This window comes from Trematomus bernacchii, unplaced genomic scaffold (genome assembly GCF_902827165.1).
Source record: "Trematomus bernacchii unplaced genomic scaffold, fTreBer1.1, whole genome shotgun sequence".
NCBI classification, from domain to species: domain Eukaryota; kingdom Metazoa; phylum Chordata; class Actinopteri; order Perciformes; family Nototheniidae; genus Trematomus; species Trematomus bernacchii.
The window spans coordinates 77,248-91,852 of NW_022987582.1; the positions used below are offsets into that span (position 1 = coordinate 77,248).

Genomic DNA, 14,605 nt, shown 5'->3' on the forward strand with positions numbered 1-14,605 from the left:
TCCAGAGGAGGGCTACTCACAAAAGGAGAGGAGAGGCATCACTGGAATAAGTCCAGAGCCTCATTCACAAAAGTTTAAGTTGAGAGCAAATTTTCACAAAAGTAATTTTACTTGTCAAATGAGGAAGAGCACAGGTGTAAATTATGAAAATAAGTGTGGCTGTATTCCATATAGTTGCTTTGATTTAAGGGTCCTACCACCATGAATACAAAGGCATCATTAGAGTAATTAATAACAACTGTTTATTGTTTTAAATAAGCAGATTTTATGGAGTAAAAATATATACAAACAATTTTATAACATATTAGTGTCAGTCATGAGCAACTTTATCCAGTGGTACAAGCAGTAGTTATCATGTCACAATACAGTAGATTAACTCCAAACGCTTCACATTCTCTTAACTTGAAGAGGCACAGGTTGCATTAAAGCCTTCTGTGAACACCGCATACAAACATCATTTTTCCACTTTCTGGTGATTATAAAAACATGGTCTCTAGACCCTCTAGCCAAGGGACCCACACTTAGGACTGTTCTGCTTCAATTTTGTCATTTCTCTTTTAAGGTGGTCCTGAAAGTCCCCATGCTTTGTGAAACAGCTGTACTTAATGGTGGGAGTATCCCTTTAAACTTGCTGTAATTGGTAAAGAAGGCTAAAATAAAGCCAACTGTCTTATCCCTGCAGTGTTCATGAGTCATGGTGAGGGGGTTTTCTGTCCATGCTGCTTCCCTTCATGCCTGCAGAAGCTGTCCCACCAGGGCGGGGCTCCTGTCCCGGATCAGGGCTGACGTGATCTCAGCGACCCTAGACACGGACCTCTCCCAACGCTGGGTGTCCTGAGAGAGAGAGGGAGGGAGGGAGGGGAGACAGGGAGGGCCCCTCTGGTAAATGACATCAAATGACTGACTCTCGTGAGCTCAGAAGTAGAGGATCCTGCAATAAGAACAACAAATCCCAGAGCAGATTCACATTTGTTCACGTTTATCTTTCCTCCCACTAGTCACGACTCCATCTGAGTCATCCTAATGTTTGTAAACCAGCAGGACCGCCAGCAGCATCTAGTGAGTGTTAGCAGCCAGTTCAAACCGGCTGGAATTTAAAGGTTGTTCCACTTATAGTAATGGCAAAAGTAAGGAATAGGCCTGATGTGAAGGAGATACACCATCATTGGGTTGTGGTGGTCGAAGATGTACTCAGATATTTTACCTTTACCTAAGTATTCTTTTATTGTGTACTAAGTATAAGTAGCGATACCACAATGAAAAATTACTCAGGTAATAGTCCTGCCTTCAAACTCTTACTTAAGTCCAATTACAAAAGTATAAGCAATTATTATGCATAATGGTCGATTTCAGAATTATACTTAATGATTGAATTTACTAACTACAACTATTTACTAAGAAAAATGTTGCCATAACGCTGGCTGTTGTCTGGATTTAACAATCCTAAAAGGTTTGTCCTCATCGAGGAGAATCTAGTTGGAGTCAGCTGTGAAGACAAATAAACACAGCATATAATGAATAGCAATCAAAATTCATCACATTTAGTTTGATTGTAAGAATCACAAAATCTGGTGGAGGATCTTCCGTGACTTCTGTTCTTTCAAATCAACAGGCGGAAGCAATTTCCCAAAGGAGGGGGCGATAAACAACTCCACAGAATTAAACACCACAAATGTGTGTTGATTTCAAGTCCTCTGAAGCTTGTGAACCAATAAGGCCTACAGACAGATCTATGCTAAACCACACGGAGAGACCAAACGTTCTCTCATTCAGTCAGTGCGAACTCCAGTGTTGTGGTTGTTTTTGCTTTGGTGATTCCTCTTTTCTGTATCAATTTCTTATTATTTTTGTTCTGGAAACTGCCTGCAAAATGCACTTTTAATGATTTTCACTCCCTAACATTCCTCAGTCTACGGCAACTTTAGTTTCTTGAAGCAAAAGGAGCTAACTTGTTCCTCATGTAGATTTATGCTTCATGCTCTACCTGGTCTTCTACAGTCATCCATCGTGGAATTTAAAAAAGCTTATGACACTGCTTTTGATGTAGCAGCATGCATGAAGGAGAACATGTAAAAAAAATCATTTCTAGAAACGTTTAAAAAGGTATATTATATACAACTTAGAACACAAATAAGGATGTTTAACTACAGAAAAGAGACAAAATAAAGGCCTGGGACAGTTTGGTTCCTGCAATAAGAATAAGTCTATTGTATATCCTTGATCTTACTTTTATAGTTTTGGCCAACCTGATTGGTTGCTAAGCCCTACCTTCCCTTAGTTACTGTTGTTATGCCTGCCAATATTTTAGTTTTTCACAGCACGCGATACATTTCAAATCAATATGGTGGCATGTTCACTATTGAAATGAAATGTTTGAATCTGCACATAAAATGATGTAAGAACAGCAGTTCAAATGTGATGCAGGTAGACTGAACTGTGAGGGATTTTTCAGCAGACAGTTCAGGTAATCATTTGACAGTTTTTTTCTCTTTCTTAACCACCTGTACAACTTTTCTTTTGTCGCAATATTTTCATAATCTTACATTTTTGGCAAAAGACTTCAGGGCCAAGTCATACAGGAAGTGCGTACGTGTTACTAATGACATTAACGATTGTTCTTTTCAGTGTTGAAGTAAGCCGAGACAGTGAGCAAGGATTCACAACTGCAACACCTAATATGAAGTAAGCTTTTATGACTTGTTCTGCCAAGAGAAATCTAAATGTCTGTTGTGAAAAAGGCCTTCAACTTTGGAAAGTATAATGTAATCAAACAGACAAAAACAAAGGATCCAAGTTGTAATAAATCGTAATATCCTTTAAAACAGAATTGGATCTGAAGTGAATTAATTTATTGTCAAATAACACTTTCTGTTTTGGGTTTATAACCAACTTCATCAGCCAGCTCTCAAAGGGCAGGTTAGCTTGGAGGGAAATCAAACTATTTAAGATGGCTTCGCACAAAGCTGTTCCTAGCATCCACAAAGAGGAACATAAAACTATTTTAAAAACATTTCCCACGACAAAAAAAACATGATTTGTGATCTGGAACTTCCCATTTAACATATATTCAGATCTGGCTTCCAAAGGCATTTAGCGTTACAACTACACTATGTGTCAGCAGTTAAACACATTTGGAGCCGAGTGAAAGATCAACAGGAGAAACATCAGCTTTCTTTTGCTGTGTTCTTTATCTCAATGTCTAGCTTCACCGGCCAGCTCCTCTTAGCACAGTTTGTTCTGGATGTGGACGGGAATGTGACGAGGTGTGAGAGCGATGAGCGTGGAATCGGGCCTGACCGTGGTTAATGGGAGCGAGGGACCCGGCATCAGAGCTCCGAGTGCTCCTCTCTAATCAAAACCAGCGAGGGGGGAGTCAGATGTCATGGATTCTCCACACTAAACCAACTGAAGGGGGGATTGGGGTACAGATCAGCAACTCCAACCTCCTCATTGATTAAAGAGAGTAAAAAAAGAAATGATGAAATCCAAATATGATCATTTGGAATGAGCTCCAGAGGCATTCTGTGTCAGCTTCAACAATCTTTTCTTAATATGCTTTTAGATCTAAGATTGGATAAATCTTTGAAGAATCAAAAGGGAAAGAAAAAACGGTGGGGCTTTTATGTTTTTCTGGGGGGGTTGTACGATGTACGCAAGTCATTGTTCTGTGGTTTAATCACAACATCTGTAAGCAGTCAGCAGAGAGCAGCTGATAGCACAACATTTTTCACATTTACTATATGTGTAGCTCCATCAATGATTAGCCAGGAGCTCCTAGAAATCAAAGATCCAAGTACTAATCTAATAGCATCTTTCATTGTTTACACCATAAGCAATCAGATCAAAGCATTCCTCCAATTGTTATCGAAAAGCAATTACATCTTTGCACGGAAAGTATTTGAGATGTTACATGTGTTCAGAGGAGCTCAAAGGCCGCGGGGAAGATAAATGTGATGAGCATGATCACTGGTCTGTTACTACCCAAGTGCATTGACAAGTTCGATGGGAAAGTCACGAGAACTCCAGAGGCCTGTACTACGAAGCCGGAGCGAGCTAACTTCAGGGGAAACTCTGGGTTTCCGGTCCTACGACGCTGGTTCACTTCTTACCGGGCTAGATCTCCATGGTAACTTGTGCTGAATGGCTAACCTGCTCCGGAGCAGGTTAGGTTCCAGGATAAGAGATCAACTCAGTGAAAGCACCGCCTGCTGACCAATCAGAGCTCAGTGTGCGGAGTTTAAAGCGATCAAGTCATATTACAGGATAAAGGAAAAATCAACTGACTGTGTGAATGTGAAAATGAATAGAATATCCCCTCCCATCTTCAGAGCAATCTGACTATTATAACATTAGCGTTAAGAAAGCTTACTTAAATATCTGCCACGACATAAGTAACCGGATCAGAGTAACATTAAGTACAGTCCGCGGCACTGTGAGTGCAGACGTCGATGTGTCCCATTATCATTCATATCATATCACATCATAATGTATCATATATTTCCTTATCTGAGTCAGCTTCTTGAGCCGTATCTGGCCGTGCAACACTCACAGTGTCACATACTGTATGCAGAAGTATTATTTTAAGCAACACATTAAGTTGACGAAACACTCGAGTCAAATGTAATTAAAGTCAGATCCACTCGTGTCTTGGACGGGGCAGTGATTTAATAAACCTGTTAATGTACGCATTCAAACACTTTTTCTTTTACCAGCTGTATTCACCTTGCAGGTGCAGCTATGTGGCTTTTATCCTGGATAAAGTGTTTAAGTCATGGATGTTTAAAGTTTAACTTCTTCATATGTCTAATATTATAGTTGACTTTTCATTCTGGAAGTATGATGCTGCGCTGTCAGTATGCTTCTCTATGTTTGTGATTGGTCACATGTTGCTAACCCCGCCCCTTTTATGTGAACGCGCACATAACTAGATAGGGCACACCGGGCTTGAGTTACCGAGTTGATAACCAGCGTCGTAGGACCGCTTAGCGAGAGCGCGTCTGTTTTGGATTAGGTAAGCCGGGTAACTCAAACACATCCAGGGTATGTTGAACTGGATTCGTAGTACAGGCCTCTGGTGTCTCGGGCATATTGAAGACAGTCATCAAACCACAGCAAATGACTCTGTTATAGACTGGTCTGTTTTGCTTACAGGCAGAACAGAAAAACACTTACATTTGCACATGAGAAAAGAAGAAAAGAAAAAGAAAAGAAAGTCAAGATCACCAAGGAAGATCAAAGTTTTAAGCCTGTCTAAGCTCTAGTGTTGAATTATTTCCACTCCAAATATGCAGCCTTTGAAATATGAATCATGCTTCATAAAACAGCATTATTAAATCAAGTAGGGGCCTGCACAGTAGAACATAAATACGACCTGAGCTCTTCATTGACTCGTGGCGGAGCTTTGAGTAGTCACAACTGCCACTCAAATGCGGTCGTAAAAAAAGCAAAACAAAAGGCTAGGATTTCTTTACAGGAACACACTCTGAGACATTTGCATATCTAACTGCTTTAAGGATGAAATCTATATAGCTTTAGTGTGAGTAGCATGTTAACTGATTGATTGTCGCCCCGGAAAAGATAACCAGTAAGTAAGTCATGACAGACGAGAGCTGGTACCTCTCCTGACCCGGGCTTTGCTGCCGCTGGCGGGGGTGGCGCCCCGTTGAGCTCGCATCTCCTCTTTCCACGAAAGACCATCCAGGAGGAATAAAGCAGCTGGCTAATGAGCAGCACGCTGGCTCATTGTTATGAGTACGCTAATATCCATGAGAGGGAATGCATGTGTTTACACAGATAAGAGAGCAGGCACGCATACGAGAGACAGACTGGGTTTTTACTCGTACATGTGCACCCTGGCATGAGATCCTGGAGGGATTTGCCTGTCTCCAGATTTTTTTTTTCATCATCATCATCATCATCAGATCTCATGTCCTCTAGCATTTTCACTGACTCTGTCCTGGTGTCTTTTCCAGCAGAATATGGAAATGGAGCTAGCGTGCGCCATAGACTGCGCACAAGTCTGACTATTTCCAGCTAGGGCAGCGTTAAAACAAACATGGCTGGTTGTTTTGACAGACATAAGATTACATTACATTACATTACATTGCATTTAGCTGACGCTTTTATCCAAAGCGACTTACAATAAGTGCATTCGACCAACAAGATACAAACTTGAAGAAAACAGAATCATATAAGTACATCAGGTTTCATAAAGCTAAAACATTTCAAATGCTACTCAACTGGCTTTAGATAAGCCAGTCCTTTATTAGTATATAAGTGCTTTGTTAGCAATTCTTTGTTAGTAATTCTATCGCTCGAAGTGGAGTCGAAAGAGATGAGTTTTCAGTCTGCGCCGGAAGATGTACAATAAACATGAAGAAGTTTAACTCAGTCTTGGAGATCACGACCACAAACAGATTTGTCCGATGAGCAATAGGCATTCTTCACCTGTTTACAGAGCCAAACTAATATTCATACTGTTTGTTCCAAAGTCAGAAAGTACCTCATGAGCTATGTGCAGTCACAGGAGGGTATTTTATTTTATTCTATTATTAAAGTTCCCAAGATTCACTTTACTATTATTATACATAATGGAACCCCACTTTCCACCTTCCAGACTTCAACTCGCAGCCAAAAGTATCATCATTTATTCACATTAGTGGAAGGACTATCATCAGTAATTATGTCACGTTTAATGGAAAAGAGAGACATTTACATTTTTAACACAACACTTTTTTTCCACTGACAGCAGAGCCTCTGTTACATCGATTACTGATGTGTCCAATCCCTTGGTGGCCGAGATGACATTTATATAGCTTTATATATATAGACTGTTAGCAAACAATGAACGGGTACCAAGGGGAACATTCCATAAGATACAAGTCATAGTTGGAGAGAGGTCTGCAGACTTCAGGTTTGTTTAGACTTTTATTTTTACTTTGTGGACCACGAATGTACAATGTATTCAAGAAGACAAGTCATATTCTAAAATGTAGTGACGGCATTGTTTTAAAACATGGACAATGCACTATAATATAATTCTACTGGGCAGTAAGTAAAAGCAAAATGCTTTAAATCACTCCCATGTGTATGAATGCACAAACACATGCAACAGCCTTGTTATTCAATACTGCGACCGCAAGTTTACTGAATGGAACTTCAATCATTAGCTTCTATTTTTGCTTACCGTTTAAAGGGAGGGTTTTGACAAGCGGTGAGGCGACAGTTCTTTGAAACGCAGAGCAAACGGGGGAAGAACGAGGGGGGAGAGTATCAGCGGACCACACAATAAGCAATCCTCAAACTCCCTACTCTTAAATGCCACAGATGCAATCAACCTTTCCTTCTGAGAGAAGCGCGCAGCAGTACTTCTGCCACACAAGAAGAGCCTGCTTTGAAGCCTAAAGGTTTCAGGCAATTAGGACCTTTAACTGTGACAATTTGTATGCCTCTGTCATTCCTCCGAGATCCCCAGCCCTGAGGACTGCCGCTGCTGCTCCTGCTAAGGGCTTCCACTTCTTTTCCCTTCATGAAATGCCAAGAGCGCTGGGTCCTAATTGAAAAACAGCTTACGGAAAAGCTTGGCAAAGGACCCCAGCCAAGAGAACTGGAAAGAGTTGTAAGAGTCACACCAGCTACCATAACCAAGGTGGCCAAGAACATTTAGAAATGTTTATGGCCTCTTTAAGTGTCACTGTATTCTCGCCTGTGAAAGGAGGGTGTTGCAGTCCCGACAGTTGTAGTATCCACTTGAGGGCAGTATCATTATTAGCAACAAGGTCAGACAGCATTACCCACTCGAGGACTCCTTAAGCTAAACGCAACTAATTTGAACTTCACAGAGCATTTATTTTCGGCAGCTATAATAGATGGAGTAATTGCTTGTAGAAACTCTCCCTAAATGACCCGCGTGTAGAATGCCAGAGATACAATACTGCTAAAAACACCCAGTCTTTTGGTCTGGGGTCGGATAGTCTTTCAGGGCTTCTGACAGCTCGTCCCTGAGTAGGTATTGTGCTCCTGCTGCCCTCACTCCCCTCTGTGTATCATGACAGTAGCTTGGGGCTAAACTGCAAGGAGAAAAGAGGGCAACAGGTCCGATTACTGGCCGGTTCAAGTCTGATTATAGAACCAAATATTAAAGAGATTAATTAAATAAAATGAGAAATGGTGGAAGAATGACTTAAGTTGAGTTATACAATTAAAATACAAGTCTACATTTTAATCTTTAACTTCTTACCATTGAATGTCACCCTTTTTATTTCCCCTGTAGCAGCTCTAAGATTCATGATAGTTTATTTGCGCCAGTCTGACAGTATTATACTGTTTCTGTTCTTGCTTGTTCCAGCTTTTCATTGGAGATATATGAGGGAAGCTTTAAACCCAAGTCTCCATGTTATTGATGGCTGGAAATATCCAAGAGGTCTAGCGCATCATTTTAAAAACACTTTCCCCAAAGTTTATTCTGACATGTTTTGTATCTTTAGAAACGATGGAAACGTTCTTCACTGACATTTTAAATAAAGCTCTGTGGGTTTGGATAATATTGAGCTACCCGGCAAGCGGTCGTTATGACCGAGCCAGAAGGTCAATGTGACAATGAGAGGTGAACTGGTTTTAGCCAAGAAATGTCCTGAAATATCACACATAAAAGTACTTATTGTGAAGAAGAGCATTGCAGCCGTCATGACAGGTGTAAAGCTTTATTGATTTCTAGTGTTGAGAAGAAGGAAGAAAAAAAGAAAATAAACTCAGATTGCAAGTGTTGTGCTTAGTATTTCATTAAATTATTAAAAGTATTAATTGTATAAAGTGTAAGTTCTGCTGCTCTGTGAAAATCCTTTTTCTTGAGTCAGGGTTCATACACTTTTTCACCAATGATTTTCAATGACTTCTCCATGACCTTTACCTAATTTTCCATGACCAAAAAAATAACTCTTTCTCAGCGGTACCACTGAAAATGGTTTATTTTAACATGGAAGAGGAAAATAAGGTCTGCATATGAAACATGTTGTGCCTATCTAAAACAAATCAAATAGGCTTACTAGCTTCAACACGCTAAAGCCACTAAAATCTCTCACCAGCAAAATACCTCGTCAGTTAAATGCCATTTTACGTTTCATTACTATACGATACAGTATTTATTATCATTATAGTATTACTATTTCGGCGATTAGATAAAATATAAATTATATTTGATGCAACTTTAGTTTAATTTCCATGACTTTTCCAAAACTTTGGGAAAAATATTGTTTTCCATAACTTTTCCAGGGCCTGGAATTAGCATTTTGAATTTCCATGACTTTTCCAGGTTTTTAATGACCGTAAGAACCCTGATGAGTATAGTAAAATGGTGTTCAAAATATCTAAATCAATTGAAAAATGTGCAACACAACAAGGCAAAATACTGTAAAATGTTCTTTGTATTTCATAGAAATGATCTAGTTTGGCCTGAATAATGTGGCATATTTTGGTATCTTCTGAGTTATGTTGCCTTTAGTTTGATAGATTATTGTGCTAATAGATGTGTTCAAGTAAGATCTGAAGAAAGATTCAATTAAAAAGACAGGAAATAAAAAATAAATGGCAAAAGGAAAAAGAAAATAGTGCCTCAAAATTGTACAGCATTACGTTTGGAACCGTTTTATGATAAAGGTTGGTTAGTTGTTTTGCTTGGTGGAAACCTTTATTTCCACTCATTGAGATTTGCATGCTTTCAGATCGGTTGAAAAATAGGGAAAAAGGACTTAACTGCAGTATTGCAAATGTTAACTTTCCATTCTTCACTTTATAATGAGCAAAATACTTACTGGAGAACTGTATAAAGTGTGACAGGATCAATAAAATAAGACCAATAGCCTCGTTGGCACCTGAGAAACATTTTAAGTCATCAGAGGAACAAAACCTCAGAGCAGGGATCCAGTCAGTTTTAATATTTCCTGCTGAGCTCTGTTACTAAACAACCTTCAGAGTACACATCATGCTTAAACTGTAAGTACAGCCATAAATAGACTTAGAGCTGAAGTTGACAAAGACGACAGCGACATGAACATTTCATACTTCTGACAATGTTTTATTGAGTTTTGAGGTATTTAGTGTCATTGCCTGAATGTCTGTACTTTAGATACCTGTGTCGTTCCCACTCTGCCTCACTTCATCTGAAAGGGATCGTAGGAAAATGAAAGTCTGTATCCCACCCTACTTTAGTGAGTTCCCTCAGACTTTCCATAGAAAAGGAAAACTTTTGTATTGATAACTGCTTTTCAGACACCATTGAGAGAACAATTGCTGCCACACAACCCTTTCACGGTACACTGGTAAACCTCTTTCAACACTGGTTTCCAAAATATCCTGTCTAGGGGCGTCGATTGGGCAAACATAGCAATTTGTTAGTCACTTCTAATGTACAACTTCCCTTTCTGCTCTTCAGGGAAGGAAAACTCTGCTAAGAATGGGACAACGAGGGGTCTGTGTTTCCACTGCATCCCCTCAGTGACATTTTTGTCTGATGAGAGACAACTTTGTTTGAATTCAACTCACCGAAAGACATACCTCAAAACATTGAGCAGAACAATGGCTCTTTAGTTGAGGAGGTATGAAAGCATGAAGGCATGGGTGGGATTTATGAACTGGGACATACCAAATCCCACATGTGGTGAGAAGGAGCCCCAAAAGCACACACACCCTCCACGGATGCCTCATTTACTTATCACACTGTATCACTTACACCAAACTAAGGGGAGCCAAATACCGTCTATATCCCAGGCCATCTGAGGTCAGGTGCAGGTGCAAGAGTATTTCACAGAACAAGACATTTATTACAAGCCGGGTTATCAGCAGCGCACAATCTGGCCAAGACATAGTGCCTTCACTTCCATCCTTAATACAAGCACAAGATTGCGATCGCAGTAGGCCGTAAGCCAAACATACAAACATAGGTGCAACACTGAGTTTTTGTACTGCTGTCAAAATATCAGTGTACCGCAGACTAAACATCAGGGGGATAAAGCCGGCCGTGTGGCTTGACAGATATAGTGTGAGAACAAAAAAGGGACCGTTGCGAGAAATTGTAAAGGAAAATCATTTTCATATGAGAATGCATGACTGTGCTATTCATTTAAAGACATTAAATACAAGACCAGACTTAAGTTCTTGAATCCTACTTTGCAATCTAGTTATTTAAAGCTTTATGAACCTCCAGTAGGTGTTTCCATCAGAGCAGGAAATTTGATTTTAGCCATGATGCCCAAATCCCAAAACTCACCAGTCCTTTTTCAGTTTCTTTGCCGGCCTCCAAGCAAATTGGTTGTTATTACCTACAGAAAAGTTCCAAAGGTTTGGCCATAAGCCAAACAAACAAGAGCTTGATTCATGGTTGTGCATTAAGGGACTTCAGTATAGCAGCAGAGGCTTGATTTGTATAGAGGGTTTTTTCGATGATTTCAGTTTTGTAAAGATTATAGCCTATAGATAGACAATGCACATTTCATTAAATCAGATTTACACGATAAATTGTTTTTTGGCAACTTTCATAATACTAAAAGTTTGATGTTAGATGTACACATTTTGGCTCGTGGTTAATTGATGGAGCTACCCATCAACACAACAGATAATTGGCCATATCTCTGTCCATGGCTTTGAAACCTTTAGAAAGCCATAATATTCTTTTAAAGGTTTTAGGTAGTCCCTAAACGTCGCCATGAGCAGCTAATCATCAGTATGTAGATAATGCAGGTTTAAAAATGTTCCATTATTAAAATGAATTTGATTGTTAAAGGAGAGGTGTCATGCTTTTCCGGTTATTACCCGTCCCCTTGTGTGTTATGAAGGTTTGTATGCATGTAAACGGTGTGCAGAGTCAAAACCCTCAAAGTACACCCTGTAGCGAGTAAAACTCTAACACAGAAAATACCTCCCCAAAATGCCCAAAAATGCTCTCTGCAGACCCATTCTCACAGCGTTTATCAACCTTTTTCTTACTCAATATCAAGCCACACTTATTGTTTTTACTTTGGCTGTGAGTTTGTGTGTGCTCAGGATGAGTTTGGCTGTGTTTCGCTGTGTATCGCTAAACAAGGAAACAACACCTCCATGGAGCTCAACGCGATTCACAACGTCCCGACCAATCAGAGCACACTGTGCTCACAGGGAGGGTGGGGGCTGGAGCTATTGGAGCTACAACGAGCCGTTAAAGGCAGAGAGTGAAATTCAGTAAATACAAGTAGTTTACAGAGATGCTGTAGGAGAAACCAATGTGAGTTTGGAAAAATGCACAATATAAATCTATTTTAGTATACCTCAACAATGGAATTATGATCAGTGGAAATGGCCATGACACCTCTCCTTTAAGTCCACTGAGTAACTGGAGGAGCAGATACATTTATCAGCCTTAGCTCAAGTTCTACCAGCATTGTGGGGCATCTGGTGGTATTTTCCCTTGTCTAAATACACTTTGTGCTATTCCACAGCCATTTTCCACCCCCCCCAAGCATGTGTACAAAGAGGTCCCTGCAAATAAAAGCAGAGGCAGAACAGGAAGGTGAGCGCCAGAAAAACAATCTTTGATGAGGCCTGTTAAATGAAAGCGTAATCCCTACAGAGCCGTGCTCACCCATGATATAAGGAAAACTCAAACCAGGACTACTGTGGGTGGTCAGAAACAGCTCCAAACCAAGTGGCAAAACAAACAGACACGCATGTTTTTCCCTTACTCATAGTGATTGAATGTTTACAAACTAATTGTGAAGAGCTGGCTTACATTAATCCTGCATAAGAACATACCGTCTGTTTGAAAGACAAATTCTCTCTGGGAATGTCATTTCCGAATTGTCCATAAGAGCTGGAGTCAAGTCACATCAGCCCAAACAGCGTGCTCACTGGTCTTTTTAATCTCAGAAATCAAAGCCGAGTAAACATCGCTTTGGTATGTCTAATTCCTTGAGCCAAACTCTGGCGGTCAAGTTTCACACATACCGACAGACATCTGGAGAGCTCTGTGCGTGGAAGATCAGGCTTGATATCCTGCACATGTTGCGGCAGTGCATGTTTCTTATAGGCTCTGACCCTAACACTCGACAAATACATCACTAAGGAGGGGAGTGATCCCCGGGCTTCTGTCTGTGTGGAGATGTCATGATTTCAGCAAGGGAGCCAAGTGCTCTCATACACATTTCCTGGGGGATCTTACATAAAGTTTAAAGACATAATTGTCAGACCAAAGACAAGTACTTAGGCAAACAGCAGGGGAAAACTGTGTGAAGGCTCAGGGTGGATGTTGGACGCAACATGCAGTGGATCAATAGTAAGACTAGCCAAATCTGTCAGCCCTCCCAAAAACGCAAAACAACTCCATTTCATTTTTTTATCTGTGCTGCTTTCTGCAATGTTTTCTAAAGGAACTTATCAAATATTTGTTTTGTTAAGCTTTTTTTCTTTATCAGTTACAGTGTCCGCTCAGCTCCAAGACTAGTCTAGTCAATGAGCCAATGCAAGCAATTTGGTGATCATTTTTGTCTCATAATAAAAGATAACTTCACATTTTTAGACATTGGAATGATAACAGTCTCTCAGGCCGAGTCAAAGGTTCTAATACTCTTTAAATCACAAAAAATATAACACCCGTCACTTATTCATCCGAGGACAATTGTTGGATTGACTCAGAGAAAGGTCGGGAGGGTGCTGAGACAGCGAAGAAGGCAGGACTCCTGATCTCCGTTGACCCCGCCAAGGTGAGAATACATGGGTGTCACAGCAAAAGCTTCAGTTGCGTGTGTTGGGTTTCACCTGTCTGCCCAGTTGGACCTGAGCAGGGTAAGCTCCGTATGTCGACTGACAGATATAGTGTGAGAAAAAAGCGTGGACCAAGACCTCTGGAGAAATCATTTTCCCTTGGCGCTTCATTTAGGGATTTCTCCAGGACTGTGTAATTCATTTGAAGAGACTCAACTGAAGGACCAGCTTTCAGTTATGGAACTTTGCAGTCAAACCTAATTGTTTATGACTTTATAAGCTTTGGCGTACTTTAACACTCTTTTTAGCCAGCTCCAGGAATGGAAATGTCAGTTCATTTACTTTCAATCTATTCCATGGATTGCTATGACATGTTGTACATATAATCATGGTCCACAAAGGATGAATTATACTGACTTTGGTGATCCACCAGCAGGTCAGATTTTTCACTTATACATTGAAATCTCTCCAAAAGGTTTTAGCAAATATCTTTGGCACCACCATGAGGTTGACATTTGAGACTTTCAGTAGAATGTCTTGAAAACTATTGCATGGATTTGCATGATATATGGTACAAAATGCATGTCCCCCTCAGCTTGTAAAAACGGACTCCTTCACTTTTCTCCTCACAGAGATTAGTGTGAACTCTTCAATCTGATCATTCTGTACATTTTTTAAACTTTAAGACTTGTTGTCTTGTGACGCCTTGAAATGAATCAGTGTTGAATCAGATAAAATGTACTTTTTGCACAACCTTCTGGCCCTTGCTTGTTTTCATTTCAAGCTGTGCCTGCCGATCATGACTACTCATTTGCTCAGAAGAAGACAACTGTTGGATTAAGCCTGAGAAAAGTATGGAGTGTGTTTAAACCACAGC

General features: G+C 40.2%; 1 protein-coding gene across 1 annotated transcript in view; it reads right to left on the reverse strand.

Annotated features, from left to right (window-relative positions):
* Positions 1-219: 219 nt before the first annotated feature.
* Positions 220-14,605, reverse strand: part of crppa (CDP-L-ribitol pyrophosphorylase A) — a 40,197-nt gene continuing 25,811 nt past the window's right edge. The window contains exon 10 of the mRNA XM_034127243.1: positions 220-834. Coding sequence (XP_033983134.1) covers positions 730-834 — 105 coding nt within the window. The 3' untranslated portion in view covers positions 220-729. The remainder of the gene's footprint in view (positions 835-14,605) is intronic.